Here is an 18881-nt window from a genome sequence, read left to right as displayed (position 1 = left end):
GGCCGGGTTCTAACTCTCACACCTGTTTCTGCTGAGTTGTGACCGCTCCGATCCAGAGCCCCGGGTCACCCATGAGGCTGGAAGCCGCAGCCAGGATGGATCTGTTCAGGAAACTGTGGAAGGCGAGAAAGCTGATCGTTGTGGTGTTCATCCCACTGTCCCTGCTCCCCTTACCGCTTATCCACCCAACCAGCGTAAGTAGAAAGTTCTTTTTTGTAGTCTTTTTTTAATAACAAGCACAAAAAAACAACAACGTATTTTAGACACTCCACATATATTTTTATGTTAAATTCTAAACTATGCACGGCGATTCTTTTGGAAAGTAATACCACATTGTAAGTACACTAGTGTGACAAATCCTCCAAATCACTTTAAACATAGGAGATGTGTCTTTGGGCCGTTTGATCCCAGTACTTTGCTTCCCGGGGTCCATAAGTTTGTTAAATAATACAGTGAATAATAGACAATTACTGTGCCACCGTGTGTAAGACAGGTAAACAAAGTAAAAGTCACTATAGTACTATGACAAAAAACTAGGCAAAAATAGCAGGATAAAATTAAAAAAAAAAATCAGAATTTTTAAATGAGGGATTTAGTTGGTGGTTAATAAATCAGAGAAGCACACAGTTTAAATAAATACCTAGAAATCATCCAGTTAATGTGTCGACGTTCCTCATAGTTGTTGCTGGCGGCTGTAGCATCCTGATTGGATTTGTGTGTGTGTGTGTGTGTGTGTGTGTGTGTGTGTGTGTGTGTGTGTGTGTGTGTGTGTGTGTGTGTGTGTGTGTGTAAGAGAGAAAGAGAATCAATCAAAAGGCACACTGTCCTCTGTTGCTTGTCCTGATCATCAGCTGAGCTCTGTGTGTGGAGAGGAGATGTCGCGACATGTTTATGAGATGGAGATCAGTGTTCTCAAAAAAGCAAAGGGAAGAGCGGCAAAGAGGGGGAAACACAGAGAGATAGAGAAACACACAGAGAGAGAGAGATGGACTTGATAGGATCATGCGTTTTTCCTCTGTGTGTTTTCTTCTGTTTGTCGCACCACGTGCTCTCTTTTACAAAGTTTTTTTTTCCAGATAAGTGAATTTTCAAACAATAGAATTATCTCAATCTGCATAAATCCAATCTGCCCAAGCATTTACCTTTTTTAAACCAAGTCGGTGCTGCCCACAAACAGATTAGCATCCCGTCTTTAAAGAAGCAGGAAATCTCAGATTTTCTACTACCAACCTTCAAAGTTTAGTTTGCAGTGAAGTGTCTGGGTGCGATGACATGTGTATGTCCAGTGGTGGACATACACAGAGAGGCAGGGATGGAAAAAGAATAAAGGGCAGATGATGCGTTTAATGTTTAAAGGCCAGTGAAGATTAACTTTCATTTTCATGGTTTTATTAAATTACAATAAGGTTAATTTATTTTAATTTTAGAGGAGTTAATGTTGGTAGAGTTGAGAGATGGAAAATATGTTGGACAGTGTGCCTCCAGAATATTAACTAAAAAAAAAACACCGTCCAACAGCTCTAGGTCTGAGCCCACCCCTCTCAAGGCACATTTCGTACCCCAGGAACCTTTTCTGAGGACCAGGAACCTTTTTAAAGAATTAAATTCCTGTGCTTCCATTGGCCAAGAGTTTGTTCTGGGATCATTCTAAGGCTGTAGGTCCAAAAACAGTCCTTGTAAGTCCTGGGTTTAGTGAGTATAGTTCATGGGGTGACGCCTGCCCCACAACATCACTGATTGGTCAGATACTGTACTGCACAGCATTTTTAAAATGATTTCCTGAATGGGGCATCTGGATTTAACTTCCTGACCAAGTACCCGGAACTTAAAGGTAGACACACACTGTTATTGAGCTTTTGTTATGTAAGCTTTCACCTCTACCTCGGAAGTTCACGTTTCCCTGCTTATCATTGATTTATCTATCGGCAGGGCTACTCAGAAGGCTCCTACATTGCCATTATAACACACGACCAAATACATTTTTATAACTTTTTAACATGCCTGCACACAGTATTACAGTCTGCTGAGCATCCATTTAATTGCTAATGGCTATTCCAAAGACATCTTTTGATCCAAACTCCCTCTAGTTGCCTTAGACACCTTAGACCGCACAGACCCAGAGACAACAGAACTGGTCCCAAAGTAGTTAGAACTGTGCCAAAATCAACTGAATGAATCATCTCCGCTGCAACAAGTACAAATGTTTTATTGGGTGGTTTATTTTCCTAATTGCCAGCCTGCCTAAAGACTTTAAATAGCACCGTCATGGTCTTTGGTGAAGGGATATATTCCAGCCGTGCAGAGCACTTTGAGGACACTCGTTTTAAGGGTCCCCAGTTAAATAACCCTTCATCATAGAAGAGTAACTGTACAGGACGTCCAGTCACTACGACAACTCACAGGACACTGCATTGTGTTCATTTGAAGGGTGTTTGACCTCGTTTTCTCACTTTCTGCAGACACTTTACTTTTATATGAGGGTACATCCAGATGTTCACATAGAGAGGCACTGTGCAGGGATTCACACATAGACAACCACTGCAGAACTTTGGTAACTTTGGTTTGTGTGGGTACGTTGTTTAATCCCATTTACCATATCATTTATTATTATAATCCATTTTTGTAATTTAACCCTTTCAACCCTTGCGTTCCCAGTATAGGGATTCACCAAAAGTTGCAGTCATCATTATTTTTTTATTATTATAGGAGGTTTATACCGATATTAATTTGGGTTGTGTTTTCAGTTTGAAATAAAGAAAAAGTTTACATTTTATACTGGCAAACCAAAAAAGCAAGATTAAAATTTTTCTTTTCTTTCTAACAAGGATTAAATGCATGAAAAAAAAATACATTTGCACCCTGACAAAGGGGGTCAGCATTAGAGGACCCTCTAAGGTTTAATTACTTGTTGGGATGTTTAACCCTGATCTAACTTTGCACCACATGTTCCAGCTGTGATGAACAAACCTAATCCTACCATATAGTGATACAGTGACACAGGATGTAATTATAAACGCACTGTATTCATCGAGCTGACAGGTGTTTTTGTCTATGGCTCATATTCTAATAAATAATAATGCAGTTCACTAACACCTTGTTAATATTAAGACTTGGTCGTATAGTTATTCAGCACTTGCTAAAAAGAGGCAACAGCTACACAGCATGTGATAACAGGTGTGTGTTTGTGTTATATATGCTCTTGTGTCACAGTTCAGTTTGTGTTTCATCATTATTATTCAGAGGAACTGTTATGTGCTCACAAGTTCAGCCTATCAGCTGTCACCTGGGAACCTTGCTGTTATGTCAGGACTGGTGCATGTTTGGCACAAGTAGGCGGCCAAGGATGAAGCCAAGAAAGAACAAAAGAACAAAAACCTTCCAAGAAAAAGAGAAACAGTGCGAGTAATTAAGTTATATAATCAACCTGCCACCACGCTGGATATTGGCCTCACTTGGCTTCCTTACGACACTAGGGAACCCAGACTGTGCCTGGAATGTGACAGGGGTTCACAGTGACTCTCTGTGTGTGTGTGTGTGTGTGTGTGTGTGTGTGTGTGTGTGTGTGTGTTTGGAGTAGTACTTTGTCCAGCTGCAGCAGGACAGAACATCTGCTGGATGCAGTCAGACCAGGTCACGGAGAGAGAGAGGAGACAGAGGCCAAGCCAACTGCAGGTGTACAGAGTTGTGCAGTCATGATTGTGCCATTTTGCATCCCTAAATACATTAAGGCTGTTGCTTTTTAATGAGTAGTGAAGCCGAGGATTTGAAGTTAAATCACTTGTGCATTATATGTTGTTTTATGGGATTATTTTAGGGCTCTACTATGTTCTGTTTGTCAGGATGGATGTCTGTATGGGCACAAGATAGATGATGTGTCTAATACTTTAAAGGGTCATTTAATGGCACAGAATTTCTTTAAGTGTCTGACTCCTTCTGTTGAAACCATATCAATGCTTCAGTTCATTCACTGGTGAAACGTACTCTGAAAGCAGTCGCATCATGTTAGATGGGAAAGATGTTCACTGTTTGAGAGACACACGGTCACATTTCCAACATTGCTCTGATTTTTCTTTCCTTTTTTGTGATTTAAGTATTTTCTTTTTTTGTCCTGTATTAACCCTAACCCTGCCTTTGTCAGACCCCTTACTTCTCTCCCCCGTTTTTATTTATCTACACTGTTGATAAAGATTAACAGAGCACACAAACGATAAACACTTTTCCAGTGACTTCAAATTCTTCTCAGAAGATGCATGTGAGCTGCTTGTGTACTGTATATGGGTGCAGAGTTTTAAAAACAGATAACAAACTATAGGTTTCGTTGAGGTGTCGTAATCTGGAAAGTGATGAGCTCAACTACAGCACAGAAAGGGCTCCTGAAGCCGAGACCTGCACAGATTCAGTTTTGTGACCCTCCATAAAACATAACAGTAATTAAACCCGCAGTCAGCATCTATCAGCCACCTTGTTTGCCCTTGCCCTAAATTTGTTAAAATTTATTTTATTTATTTATTTCCCCACCTTTTGGCCACATTTGGTTCAATTCCAACTTTTCACTATACCCACGACGTAAAAATGAACATATTTCTTAACCCTTCCACTTAACTTTTGCAGTTTGAGTACTTGCAGGTACTGAGCACAATGCAGGAGTCAGCATGGAAGCTGGTAGCTCCAAATTGGACATGCAGGGCCCTGGTTAAGCTCCATGGAGAGACTTAGTTTTCATAACCGCACAGGTCAGGAGGGATTATCTTTTCTCTCTGATAGTCAAGTTGGCTCATATTTTTGTTGTAGTTCACTCAAATAGGAAACTGATATCTGCTGACATATCTAAGATCATCCTGGGAATAAAGACAAATCAGCCTGATTAAAAACAATAACCTTCTCTGACCAATGCAAATTCTCCACGGCCGTGTTATGAGACGGGTGATAAAACCTTCACATCACAGTGTGTGAGTGTTCCAGAAAGCCCCCTTAGAGCTCAAGCCTCTTAGCCTTGGCAGTGTTAATGTACTGCAACCTGCTGAGACACTCACACACACACACACACACACACACACACACACACATCGTCCATTTCACCTCAGGCACTCCAGCATCACATTCTTTTGCGGCCTCAAATCAAGTGAACTTTCGCCTAGATTTTTAAAAAACAACCCTCCCAATTTCGTGCTTGTCACAACAGCTGTTGCCACTCTGTCATTCATCATTTTCCTAAACGTGTCAGCTCATCTGGAAGTCGTCTACAGGTTTGCTGGAAACAAGTGTTTTCCTTACTGCACCTTCGCCGGGTTCTCTCTTAAAAGTCGAAAAAAAACTCAGAGGGAAGCCGACTAACATTCGACTAACAAGCTTGACTATGTCCTCATAGTGTGTGACTTTTGTTATCAATAAAATGACAAATACTGGTTAAAGTCAATCGTTAACTCGATTATTTCCTACACAGAAACGCACCTTAAAAATAGCAAACACAGACTCTCCTCGATTAAAATAACAGTATGTATTGACTTCTGCCCCCTGACACGTCTCGGCATAAAGTCTTGCTATCAGGGACTCGCTGACCCCTGCCTCTCTGCTTACCCAGCACTTCGGCTTCTTCTACCTACAGAAGTAGAAAAAGAAGCACAGATCAATAGTTTGCAGAGACCAATAATCAATAAGTGATCAGTGCCTGCTGAATCTGTGAACTGGATCGAAGTTTGTTTATTCACGCTTCTTTGTCTCTTTTTATCTTTTGTTTCTTGCCTTGTGTGTCATGTCTCTTCCTCTTTCCTTTCTTCTCAGGGTCAAACCTTTAGCTAAGCTTTAATCCCATTATCAACCAGGCTCCTTGATTACCTCTTGTTCCCTGAATGGGAAGTTCTTTGACTTGTTTGAGACAGACTTGATGATGAAAACGATTCGCAACCGAGCTGCTAATGAGCAAAAATGTATGTTTTATTTTTGTAATATTTTCACTCTCCATGAATTTGATATTTATTTAGAAGGAATTTAAAACTGACAACCTGTATCACGAAAGCTAAAATTGTAAAATGATCTTTGCAATTAGGTGAAGAATCCAATTTTTTTTGTATCTAATATATTCACATAAACACAAAACACCATCAAACATTATTCATTCTGACCCCTTAGTTTTTCTTCAACTAAGAACTTGCTACTGTGCTTATAGTATCAACCAAGTATATGATATGTCGGCCTGGCTGAATTATTGGGCTCGCTCTACAACCATCATTTGGATCCAGCTGTGGCTGCTCATATGGATAATTTCCAGTGTCTTTGTTAGTAGAGGCTTTTTTTGAGAAAAAAAATCTGAATTATAAGTCATAATTTACATACTGTACCATGTCATGTATTGAACTGTACATGGAACTAAGCAGCAGATTGATCACGTTAGAGTAATTTCACTGTTGAAATGGCTGTGTGGTCTGAACATGTCGGCTTCATGCTGTAGCCCTGTGACTAATTCTTCCCCCTCTGGGTTTTTAATTTGACATTAACTGTCCTGTTCCTGTAAGATGATTTAATGAAATTTTTTTTTTTTTGTAAAAGTCCTAGAAGCTCACACAGTATGTGGCAGTGATGGGAGCTATTAATGTTCTGTACTGATGTGAGGAGCAATGTTATGTTATAATATTTAAAACCATGGTTGGAAACAAGTGCAACGACAAAGCATTTTGTTCTTTATTCTCTAACTACTGGATCAAATTAGCCCTTAATGTTAAGAAAAAAGTCATTGTGAGGTCTGAAAAGAACAATGCATTGTTACTGACTCAGCTCTGAAAGAAGCATTGGGGGGAAAAAAATCTTCACAGTTGAATTTGGGATTAATGTCGTCCTCTGGGTGATGTAAAAAAAAAAAAAGTGTCACGTGACTCTTTAGCCTGTCACTAAGCCTGCTGGTGTGGACACACATTGTTATAAGTGACTGGTATGTACAGTAGTTATTATATAACCATAACCGTGTGTGTCTGTATGCTCAGGTGATTCAAAGTCAAAGGAAAACATTGTAGAAGTCCGTAATTAAATTCTCCGTAGTCATATAATATTGGAAATGTTTTTCATATCACTTCAAAGCAAACGACTGAGCTCCAGCTTCTTTCAAAGAGACCAATCATAAGTCAAAAGAATTCTTTTTATTATAAAAAGCTGATATTGCTGAATGCAAAAAAGAAGCTTTAGCGAAAAAAAAAGAGAAAAAAAGAGAGAATTCCGTGGAAGCTCTTTAATTAAAGAAATAGGTTAACGTCCTAAAAAATGCTCCTTTGCTTTCTTGCCGAGAGTATTTATTTATTTTTTCCTGTGAACAATTAGGATACTAGGATCTCAGCTCCACTAGTCAAGGAAACCGCTTTAAATGTCAGTTCCGTATTTGTTTGAATGCACCAGATTTCGGTTGTGTTTACTCTCTCTCAGCCTTCAGTGTGTGTGTTTCTCCTGTTGCAGGAGGCCTGCTGTGCATACGTGCTGATTGTGACTGCAGTCTACTGGGTGTCAGAGGCCGTTCCCTTAGGTGCTGCTGCGCTGGTCCCTGCCTTCCTCTACCCGCTTTTTGGGGTCCTCAAGTCCAGTGAGGTGAGTCTGTTTAGTTCATGGTCTGTGAAAACTGTAGGAAGGAATCAACGTCCTTCTTTTCTATTGACTAAATTAACTTTAACTAACTACAACATTTAGGTGTTTTTTTTTTTCTCCATTGTGCATATTTTGTGTAAAATTAGGAGTACTACCATTATTGTATTTATAAATTTGTCATACATAAGCATCGTTAGCATAAATTCCTCATTTCCTTTACCCTGACATATTTAAACCCATTTTAACTAATCTCAGCTGAAGTTTGATTTGAACTTAAGGAGATATTTGCGTTGACGAGCAGTTGACTGTGTATCTAAAAAAGCTTCCACATGCCATTGCATATGCTTTTACAGATCTAAAAGGGTTCTTGAATGCAAATGAGTTTCCATGAAAGTTTGTACAATGCAGTGCTATGTGTCAGTGTAAACCAGAGGCGTCATCCCTAAGCTGTACCCATGGCTTGTACCCATCATCATTATGTCTCTTCCATTACACCCGCACACTGTTACACGACCAAGCACTGGTGCCGCTGCCAGGCTCTGTCTCCACTCTGGTAAAAGCCGATGGGTCTGACCTATGGTGAAAACCAACAGAGTCACTGCTTTTTAAACTAGTTACACCCCCCCCCCCCCCCCCCCCCCTTTTTTCCTTTTTTTTTTTTTATCAGTCTTACATAAAATGCGAGCTGCAGGCCTCATGTGACCAAATCGCATTGACAAACAGTGACAAAGCTGCCTGGTAACCCTTCTGTAAGCCTCTTGTGATGGTGTTCTGTACTGTAAATATGCCAGCAGAGAGCTTTATGCAACATTTCAGTCTGTTGTGGTAGTCCCAGTCTCCCCTAATATCCTCAGTTTCCCACATAAACCCACTAGTGACCCCTGGCACTATGCCTGCATGGAGCATTAGCACATAAAGTTCTTGAGTAATTAAATGATTCATGCGTATTTCCACTGGGTTTTTTTTTTTTTTTTTTAATGCCGATAATTAAAAACAGAGATATAGATGTATTGATTGTCACTCAGCATGTTGTCCTCTGGTTACCTGCTATCTACACCCCACTGATTGTAAATTACCGTGATACTATGGCATTTGATTGTTGGCTGTTAATCTAAAGTAGAACTCATTAACTGGGTTTTAAAGAAGGTACAGAAACTATGGCAGGCAACTACGGACTCCGGGACAGAGATCGCATGACCCACTCTTGAGCCAAAAACTGGAGCTCATGTCTCACCTCTACCGTGGTATTAGTCAGCAGTGTGTGTTATGGCATGTAACCGTACTGGTAGCAAGAGTCAGCTGAGCACATTGCCTTGTTCCAGCTTCCTAAACACGAGGAATTTCGAATTTATTTGCATTTGTCAAAAGTGGTTCATCATTCTGGAGTATTTGTCCGACTTGTGCAGCACAACACTGTGAGGCCATGAACTTTGCAATTGGGAAGTGAGGCAGCTTAGAAAGAACAAACGGCACAGTGTTGATCCACACCAAGCAGGGTGAAGTAGGGAAAAGCAAAAGGCATCAGTCATTGTAGTATCCTTCCATTCTAATGTGTGTGTGTTTAGGTGGCGGCAGAGTACTGTAAAGACACTACTCTGTTGCTGATGGGAGTCATCTGCCTGGCAGCGTCTATAGAGAAGTGGAACCTGCACAAACGCATTGCTCTGCGCATGGTGATGATCGCGGGGGCCAAGCCTGGCATGTAAGCAGCACACACACTTTGACTCACTGGGTGAAATGACCCCAACATACACACACGCCAAATCTTACATTGGTTCTCCCGCAGATGGAAATTTAATGACACACCCAAGTTAGCGTCCCTCTTTCTCTCGTGCAGGTTGGTGCTAGGCTTCATGTGCTGCACCGTCTTTCTGTCCATGTGGCTCAGCAATACGTCCACCACAGCCATGGTGATGCCGATAGCCGAGGCCGTCCTGCAGCAACTCATCTGTACTGGATTAGTCGACAGCCACGATGAGAATGACTCTGAAACCGCAGAGCCCCCTGAGGATGAGGGCAGTGCATCGGGCTCTGTCACTACAGGGGGAGAAGGTCACTGAAGCAATTTTGACTTTAAACACATTTTTAATGCCCTGATGCGGCGGTGTTTTTTTTTCATAAAACTAAAAAAACACGATGGGAGCCGGACAGATTAATTTGTTAACAAACTCTGAAAGTATTTAAAAATCCAAGGTTTTAACAGTTGTGGTGTTGTTTGCAGCTTTTTCGGACAAAGAAGACGACTTGAAGAAAAACCAACTAGAGCTGCTCTATCGCAACGACAGGTGTGTGTGTGTGTGTGTGTGTGTGTGTGTGTGTGTGTGTATTTGTACGTATGTTAAAATGTAAAGTGTGGTTTTTATTTTAATGGGTTTATTTTAATACCTGAATTTCTCGCACCAAAAACATGCTCCAAACTTATCTGACCTTGTTTGTTACTGTCTCGTGACCTTCATTTTCTCTTCCGCTCCCCCTCAGTGACTGCACAGCGAGGCTGGGCTCTGCGTTAAGTGAGGTCAGACCTGTGATGACTTTTAAAGCAGACAGAATATTAAGTCAAAAGAAGAAAATCCATATACTAAGTCTATTTATCGCTTCCCAGGTACAGACTGGAGAAGCAAATGGTTTGAGTCTGAAGCCAATCTCAACCCAGGACTATACCAAACACACTAATGGACACATGGCACAGGTCAGGAACAAACCGTTGGAGGTTAATGAGGCAGTTGTGTGACTGGAAGTTTGCTGGAAAGATGAACGTGAATCACTCCCTGTTTCCTTGCAAGTGTCCGTCAGTGGATGTCAGTAACTCTTTTCCTCACTCTTCTCTTTCAGGTTGAAGTGGTAATTCCAAACGTGAAGCGGGTGAGGGCCAGGAGAGACTCCCAGTATCCCACCAAGAAAGATCACATGATCTGCAAATGCCTGTCGCTCAGCATCACCTACGCTGCGACCATCGGAGGACTCATCACCATCACTGGCACATCCACCAACCTTATCTTTGCTGAGCAGTTTAACACGTAGGAGTACACACACACACACACACACACACACACACACACACACACACACACTGCGGACACCATCTCAACTTTGAAGCCTATTAACAGCTTTACTGTTGGTCTTGGCTTCTGTGCTGGTTGGATGAAAAGACTGTACAGTAACATGAACTTGGTGTTTTTTTTGGGGGGGGGGGGTTGCATTCTGGGTCTGACATCAAACTAATCAGACTTTACAGTCCTAACAGAGCTGATTTCCTCCTGCCACAGCAGTAAGCCTGGCAGAATGGCCTCCTTCATGTCACAGCTTGTTGGACAAAGAACAGGTTTTGATTCTGTGTGTGTGTGTGTGTGTGTGTGTGAGGGGGGGGGGGTCCTCACCTAATCCTAAAATAATATGATCAGAAGCACCAGCAGCAGAATGTGAAAATCACCAAAATAACGTGGCTGTAAGTTTAATAGCAAATTCAATGTCAACTGAAATGAATCTGAGACAAAAACAGCCTAAGGACGACTTTATATTTGAGGGGCCCTTTGTCAATAATGTGTGTGTCATGTCAATCCGTCCTTGTTTCACAAGTCCATGCTACTATGACAAGCTCACATGATTAGCATGTTCCACACATTGAACACACACAGACACACGTTGGTAGATATTGTTGATATATTGTTACATATTAAGCCTATTACGATCCATTCAGCAAAAACTCTGTTTTCTTTAGTCACTCTATACTTTAAATTAAGTTTAATTAACTTAATTAATCTTAATTTCTTTTAGATTGTACACTTTGTTGGGACCGACCACGGCTCTGATGGCTTCAAATCTTTGATAGCATTAAGCAGGCTCTGGTGTTCACAGGTTTTCAGCAGGACCCAAGTTAGTAAATCCAGGTTTTTGATCCAGAGGATATTGGCTGATACTGTAAACAGGTTATTTACCTTTTTATCTGAAAATCAATCCCTGCACAACAAAACAAGATAGGCAAGAGGTAATGCTGTCAGCAGGTTGTTGTGCAGTTGATAGCTGTCATTTCTTAGTGCCTGTGGACAGCAGCTTGGTTAGAGCTTAGTGATTAGTTTCAATAGGATTTAGATAAACTTTGATTCGGTGTATTTGTCATTCTTCATTTCCTAGTGTATAACCACTGTTAGAATGGATGTATGGGGGCTTTAGGGACACACACACGAACATCATCTCTGAATGTCACCTTTACTCTGCTTACTGCCTATCCAGCACAGAGCGCAGTGAGGCATGTCTGAGCAAACACAATTTATCACCTACACACCTACACAGAATGACACAACAGGGGAGACTTTGGCTGCCGTGCTCGAATTACATTAACCTGTGCCGAAGGTGCTATCAAATAAGGTGTGATTGATTGATTGGCAGATGAATGCCCTGTTAGAGCTTAAAGTGCACTAATGACCAAGAGCCAGCGGTACACTGCCCCCCCCCTCCTCTCCCTCTCTCCTGTGGCCCCTGCTGTTCATTATGTTGATCTGTAAAATACTGTAAACTGTATAGAGTTGTAGTAGCGTTAAATTGCTCAGAGATCCTGACTCACATTAGCGACTGCATATTTACTGCCGCTTGTTTGCACACAGTTGACACCGTTGTCGTCATGTTGTTAAGACTCGCCTTACCAAAATCATCAGGGCTTCCTCAGATACATTATCAAAAAGGGTGCATGAAAATTATAAGCCCACAGTCATTACAATATGCTGATGTATTTCTCATTATAGTATATATAGAATTTTGCCGGTGACCTATTGTCATCAGCTAAGTTCAAGTAATATTCTAATATAAATGTTAATTAATAAAGGCTTTTACAACATCCCATGAAATTGTAAATGTGATTACATATTGTATCTATATTATTAGTTGCAACATCGGCCAAAGAGACTTTTCATAACATGGTAACATGGTTTTCTAACAATAAAACTTTTCTTGTCTAATACACACTACTAAACCCATAATAAAGGGTGCACTTGATGAAATGCCCTTAGGTTGTAATGTTGTGGACAGGTTTCAGCGAAAGGAAAAAAAAAAAAATGCTGATTGCGCTTAATCAGTGTCAGTACACACAGTGTATTGCAGCATGCAATCAGAGGGGTCAGAGCCCATTCTGACCCCTGTCCGCCATAAACCACCAGGTGGATTTAACATTGCTATTTATCTGTGTATATTGATGACGACAGAGAGGTTTAAGGAGGATTTGTTGACTTCTGCAACAAAAGCCTCCCACCAGTTCCCCCACCCTTTATATACAGTACATAGCAGTGTGCAGTACTAATGCAGTAATACATTACACTTCATACTTCTTTAATGTGTTCAAAATCACTGGTGCATTTTACACCAGTGATTAATAAGACGTTTCAATAGAGGATTTCAGTGACACGCTGTGGCTCCAGTTGCACTGATTCACCTCTTATCAGTGTGGAGAGTCAGCTGTACCTCTGCACTGATAGCAGGATGGGAATGACAGCGGCTGTCAAGCCAGAGCAGGTGGCTGATGGGGGTTAAGTGGTTGCGTGTAAACCCTGATAAGGCTCCATTTATATCATGCCGAGTTCTCACAGACGTTGTGTCTATTGGAACATCAAGGCATCGCCGTTATCAAATGATAGCCCCATGTTGGAGGTTATTGGAGTGTTGGTGCCACTGCTTTTTCTCCTCCTTCCTGCTGTAAAAGTCATCGTATAGAATTAAAGTATCCTAGCTGAACTTCCTATGCCTCTTTCTGTGTGTCTTCTTCCGTCCAGGCGTTATCCAGAGGCAAAGGTGATAAACTTTGGCACATGGTTCATCTTCAGCTTCCCCATTGCCATCATCATGCTGATCCTCACCTGGTTGTGGCTGCACTTCCTCTTCCTAGGCTGCAAGTGAGTTCGTGTGTGTGTGTGACTGTATTCTGTGCTGCAGGTTTTTCAGCTGACTGTCGTAGCCATATGTGATTATGCCGTGTGTGTCCTACCTGCACTCTCCTTATCATTATAGACTCATGCTAATCCTTCTCTTTATCGTACAGTGTAAACCGCGGTGCCATTTGGTGTCGTGTAGGCTCTGGTTGGAAAAAATTGTGTGTGTGTGTGTGTGTGTGTGTGTTAGGTCACCCTGTGGTTGATATTATTGTTGTTATTTTTCATGTGTTCAGCTTCAGGGAGACGTGCTCACTGAGTAAGAAACGCAAAACCAGGAGAGAGATGCTGTCAGAGAGGAGGATCCATGAGGAGTATGCCAAACTGGGACCCATCAGGTGTGTGTGTTGTTTTTTTTTGTTTGTTTTTTTTTGTCTGCCTGTAGCTGTTCTGACTGGATGTCAAGTTTTATGGCAGGGTATTAATTCAGTTCCTTTGGATAATTTTATCTTTAAAAGGTAGAAGCTTGGAAATTTAAAAGACTGGTTCTTTCCTTTAACTCTGAACCAAAATAATAGTCAGGTGCTCATATGAACACTGAATACAGTTCTGCTCCTTGTAACCATTCTCCTCGGTCATACAATCCTTTAAGACCCCCATCCGGGGAAAATCTATTAAAAGGAAGGCGATAAAAGGCTTTGGCCTTCCAATTTAGTCACACTGAGTAAATATCTTCAAAGGTTGGAGCCTAGTAAACGTTTCCATTAGTTTGTTTTTTTTCATTTTCTTCCTTCCACTGTAACCCATTGTTGTTTAAGACGTGCTTTAAAAATATGGACATCTCCTTTTAATAACTATTTTATTGTTCTTTGTGGATTTTCAACCACAGTGCTGTAGAAACCTGACATTCAGACAAAGTAAAGGTTAAAGATGATATTAGCTGGAGTTAGTTAATGCAAACCTTCAGAGAGGTTGCTCACAAAAACAGAAAGACAAATGTGTCTTGCTACACACAGCCAGACATTTCAGTATGTTATCACGCATGTAATTGTTGCTCACAGTCTTTTGTGGTTTCTCTGTGTGTGTGTATGTGTGTGTGTGTGTGTGTGTGTGGGTGCCTCAGCTACCCCGAGGTGGTGACCGGTGTTTTCTTCATCCTGATGACTCTGCTGTGGTTTACCAGAGAGCCAGGCTTCGTGCCCGGCTGGACATCTCTGTTTGAGAAGTAAGTGGTTAAAACATTGCGACACACAGCCGCAGAGGGTGTTGGTGAGCAGACAGCGATCAGTGACTGTGCTGCAGTGTGTCAGTAAAAAAAAAATACATCAACTGTCTTAGTACTGTAATGCATGTGCATGTACACACACCTGAGCTTACCAACTAAATTATTAGATGTTCACACAAATGTTGTGAATCATTCATAAAGGCAGTGTGAATTTCCCATTTTGATCTTACATTCTGAACTTTTTAACACTTAAAGACAGCAACAACCACTTTCTTCTGCTTTCTTTCTGTTTTGTTGCATCTCTCAGGAAAGGCTACAGGACCGACGCAACCGTGTCTGTCCTCCTAGGCTTCCTGCTCTTTCTCATCCCTGCCAGGCGACCATTCTCCTCCTCTTCCTCCTCCAGCTGTAAAGACACAGGTTAGAACCATCTGTCAGTTTATTATAAACCCGCACTGGGTTTAGTCTTTAGTCCCAGTCTCTTTAAATAGATGGTTTGAGCTTTTTGCTCTAACGTCACAGAGTTAGTCAGAAACTCAGTTAAAACAGTTTATGGTCGGACTTCACGTCAGACTTTCACTTTGCATGGCCAAGCATCCTCATCAGCTGCTAGTTGAGGATGTTACAACATACTCGTAGAAAGTAAACCTACAAAACCATCCACTTGAGTTAAGTTAATGGGACTTTGGAAGTTTCATATGAGCCATTTACCCCATTAGATGATAATTCGGAGGCTGACCCACTGGCTCCCATGATCACATGGAAGGACTTTCAGAAGCTGATGCCATGGGAGATTGTTATCCTGGTAGGAGGGGGCTATGCGCTTGCTGCTGGTTGCAAGGTATGATGTGTACTGTACTGTATGACTGTGTGTGTCGCTGTCTGTGCCATCTTATCTCACGAAAGTCAGGCCAGCATCAAATGTTTCCATGACTAAATTATATGGCATTTACTGTGAGCTGGTGTTGATGTCAGAGTTTCAGCATTAAAAATGTGCAGTATTGTCTGTATATGATGGACTTTACAGTGGTAGAACTCATAGTTTTTATTATTTTATTACTTTTTTTTATTTTTACTCTCCCTAAACTTCCGACAACTTGAGATGTACCACGTGCAAATTGAAAGTGCTAGGCAAATTTAACACAGCTGGTACCACTACTCAAGTTTTTGAAAGGTCCAACACCTAATTTTGCATATTAAGTTAGGGAAGTTAGGAGGGTTTGTCTGAGGGGATGCAAACTTTTTGCACTGATGGAATTTCCAGTGTTTTACTGTAACTTTCTTTCATACATCCCTTGACCATTTTTGTTACTTTTGATGATGAATGAATGTTTTTCACTAGCTGAAGGTGCGTTAAATATTATGTCAATCGAAAGAACATTCTTTGTTTTACTCTTGGCTATTCAATGTGAGGGGATACACACTTCTTCACTTGGTTCAGGGTTATGAGGGTGAGAGATTGACTGTACCCTTTGAGGATGCTCATGTTTGTGTGTGTGCATGCACATCTGTGCAGGTTTCGGGTCTTTCAGTGTGGATTGGCAGACAGCTGGAGCCAATGAGTGGTCTTCCTCCCTGGGCTGTCACCCTGCTGGCCTGCCTGCTGGTGTCAGCAGTCACAGAGTTTGCCTCCAACCCAGCAACTCTCACCGTCTTTCTGCCCATCCTGTCTGCACTGGTATGACACACACGCCTTCACACACTTTGTCTTAATTTATTTTTTTTATAAATATTGAGTCACCTTTAGCAGGTGATGTAAAAACGGCTTGTCTTAAAAGTATGCATGTTTTGGCATTAAGGGCAAAGCAAGTGGCGCACTTGCCCTTAGTGCCAATGCATAGTTCAAATGTATAGTTCAAAATTGTAACACAATGCTGACATGTGCTGAGACATCATGCAATTTGTCTAAATCAGCTCCGAATCAGCTTAATGAATTCTGCATCACTGGGTTATGACAGAACACAATTCTTCTTGGCCTTGTGATTTTGCGTTTGTCACGTGGATTACTGTTTCATACTCTGTGTTAGTGTCGGGTTAGTTTAGGCTAAATGTCATCAAATGTCAAAGGTTTTATGCAGTAAGACTAATATGACCCTTGAGCTTTCTCCAATTCTTCTCCATGTTCCTCTGCCTCCTTGTTTTTCCCCTTGACTCATCATTTCTTACTCTTTGTCTTCGCTCGCCTTCCTTGCTTCCAGTCGGAGACTCTGCACATCAACCCCCTCCACACTTTGATCCCTTCCACCATGTGTGTGTCATTTGGGGTCATGCTCCCAGTAGGGAACCCCCCCAATGCCATTGTCTTCAGTTACGGCCACGTGCAGATCAGCGACATGGTACGCACTCACACACTCACACACACACAAGCACAAACACACACACACACACACACAAAGTCACAGGCTGTTTCTGCACCTGCAGCATCAAAAGGCTCAAGAGTACAGTGTGTCACAGTTGTTTTATTTAAACCGAAGTACAAAGATTTTTTTTTTGTTTAACTCTTTCTTAACTTTCTCTTTTCTCCTTTTTTTTTTTTTTTTTTTTTTTCTCCAGGTGAAAGCAGGCTTTGGGGTCAACCTAATCGGTGTGGCAGTGGTCATGCTGGCCATCACCACGTGGGGGGTTCCTCTGTTTAACCTGACCGAGTTCCCAGCCTGGGCAGTGGCCAGAAACGTCACTGGGAGCTTATAACCACTGAGTGGGTGGGGGCTGATGGCATGAAGATGGGATGAATCCGAAGGACTGGGCAAATGATTCTGTGAGGACACATATCAAGAAAATGACATATAGTGTCTCAAGAGGATGGTCTCGCTCAGAGTTTAGCCCAAGGAGGAAGATGGACGGAGGGAAAACAGAGGAGAGGGAAAAACACTACCTGTTGCTTAGATTTAAGAATTATATTTTTATCCATTATAAGAGCTTTGACCTCCAGCAAATCCTGTTTTTTACAAAGTCAGATTGAGACTGTGTTTTAATAAATTGCTGAAAATGCCACTAAAAGCTACACATAGTATCGGAGGTGATCAAGAACTGATGTTTTATTTTCCGATTTATGATGCTGCCTGGAAAAGTGTTTTCCGAGCCACAACATGCCTTCTTCTATGGAACAGTTCATATTCTGATAGAAATAAGCTACACAGCCGTGGAAACAAGCCTCTTTGTACTGCATGTTTGCTGAATTACTGACCAGGTCAGATATGTTGCAACAATGAACGGTTTGCTGAGAGCTCGGTTTCAGTGTAAAACAGAGCCGACTACTGTAGAGAGGCAAGACTAATGCATGGAAAGAGGCTTGTGCTGTGGTTGTTACTGTGCTGTAAACACAGTTACTTACTCAAACCCTTCAGATGTACCCAGTATTTTTTTTCAAGTCTATACTATAACTATAACAAAGCTTGTGTATGTGCTGTAAAGCTCATAAACTGTTCATAGATGCTCTGTAATGTTTTCAAAATCTAGTTCTTTTAATATCTGATGTTTTTACCAAAGTTTCTAAACCTGATTTTGCGCCATATTATACTGTGAACATGTTAGTATTTTATTTTTTTGGCCACTTTTACTTTAAGTGCTTGGAGCACAACTGGTGCCTTCACCCTGTTAGTGCCTGTACCACTACACCTTTAGCGTGATTGTCTGTTTGGGAATCTAACCTCTAACCCTGACAGAGTTGGTGTCTTACTGTAGCCTTAACAGTTCAGCACCTCGTTTCACCACCATTCTCAAATCATGGAAAACAATAGCTGTTTTTTTTTTTTGCATTGTCCATATGTAATCTGTGCCTGTACATTATTATACTATCAAAAATCTATATTGTACTGTATGTTTGACGCAGAAAGTTTCACTTCTTTTGACTTATCATACCATAATGTGTTTTCTACCGTCTCAGTTTCTGAGCACCATCTTTTTTGTTATTGTAGTTTTTACACACATTTTTGCCATTGTTCAGTGTATTCAGCTGGGTTCTTATGATTCTACAAACATGGCCCACTGTGGTCTCCTTAGGTACTTTGATTTTAGCCAGTTATTCACATTTAATACATCTCAGTAATGCATTAGATGATGAAGTCCGATCTGAGAAAATGTGACTCACGGTGTTATGCAAATATAATGGTAAACCATGGAAATTAAACAAAAAACTAAATTCAATCTGGCAGCAGTTAGAAAAATGCTTAAACAAAGCTGAACCAAATCAGTTGCTACAGCAATTATCACCGACACGTTTTTTTTTTTTTAAT

The 18881-nt window shown here is 41.2% G+C and overlaps 1 protein-coding gene across 3 annotated transcripts; it reads left to right on the top strand.

Annotated features, from left to right (window-relative positions):
* The first annotated feature begins 60 nt into the window (after positions 1–60).
* On the top strand, positions 61–18452 carry slc13a4 (solute carrier family 13 member 4). 3 transcript variants are annotated; one of them, XM_067489586.1, is made up of 16 exons: positions 61–194; positions 7441–7569; positions 9132–9268; positions 9404–9618; positions 9788–9851; positions 10045–10081; positions 10175–10255; positions 10399–10583; positions 13326–13445; positions 13718–13819; positions 14545–14646; positions 14954–15066; positions 15366–15487; positions 16163–16324; positions 16845–16982; positions 17200–18452. In XM_067489586.1, exons 1-16 carry the CDS (start codon positions 72–74, stop codon positions 17335–17337), a joined length of 1968 nt encoding a protein of 655 aa, XP_067345687.1. In that variant the 5' UTR covers positions 61–71; the 3' UTR covers positions 17338–18452. The 3 variants fall into 3 exon arrangements, with proteins under 3 accessions (XP_067345687.1, XP_067345686.1, XP_067345688.1); XM_067489585.1 differs by having other exon boundaries at positions 10169–10255; XM_067489587.1 differs by lacking the exon at positions 13326–13445 and having other exon boundaries at positions 10169–10255.
* The last annotated feature ends 429 nt before the right edge of the window (positions 18453–18881 follow it).

The sequence above is a fragment of the Channa argus genome, chromosome 21, assembly GCF_033026475.1.
Source record: "Channa argus isolate prfri chromosome 21, Channa argus male v1.0, whole genome shotgun sequence".
Classification (NCBI taxonomy): Eukaryota; Metazoa; Chordata; class Actinopteri; order Anabantiformes; family Channidae; genus Channa; species Channa argus.
The sequence above is the reverse complement of the archived record's forward strand: the minus strand, read 5'-3'. Positions and strand labels throughout refer to the sequence as shown.

What these genes read in the sequence shown, in the direction of transcription:
- slc13a4 (XM_067489585.1), top strand. Translation starts at nt 72, where the DNA reads ATGAGGCTGGAAGCCGCAGCCAGGATGGATCTGTTCAGGAAACTGTGG. An exon ending in GGGTCCTCAAGTCCAGTGAG is followed by an intron (nt 7,570 to 9,131) that starts GTGAGTCTGTTT and finishes GTGTGTGTTTAG; the next exon opens with GTGGCGGCAGAGTACTGTAA. An exon ending in TGGGCTCTGCGTTAAGTGAG is followed by an intron (nt 10,082 to 10,168) that starts GTCAGACCTGTG and finishes ATCGCTTCCCAG; the next exon opens with GTACAGACTGGAGAAGCAAA.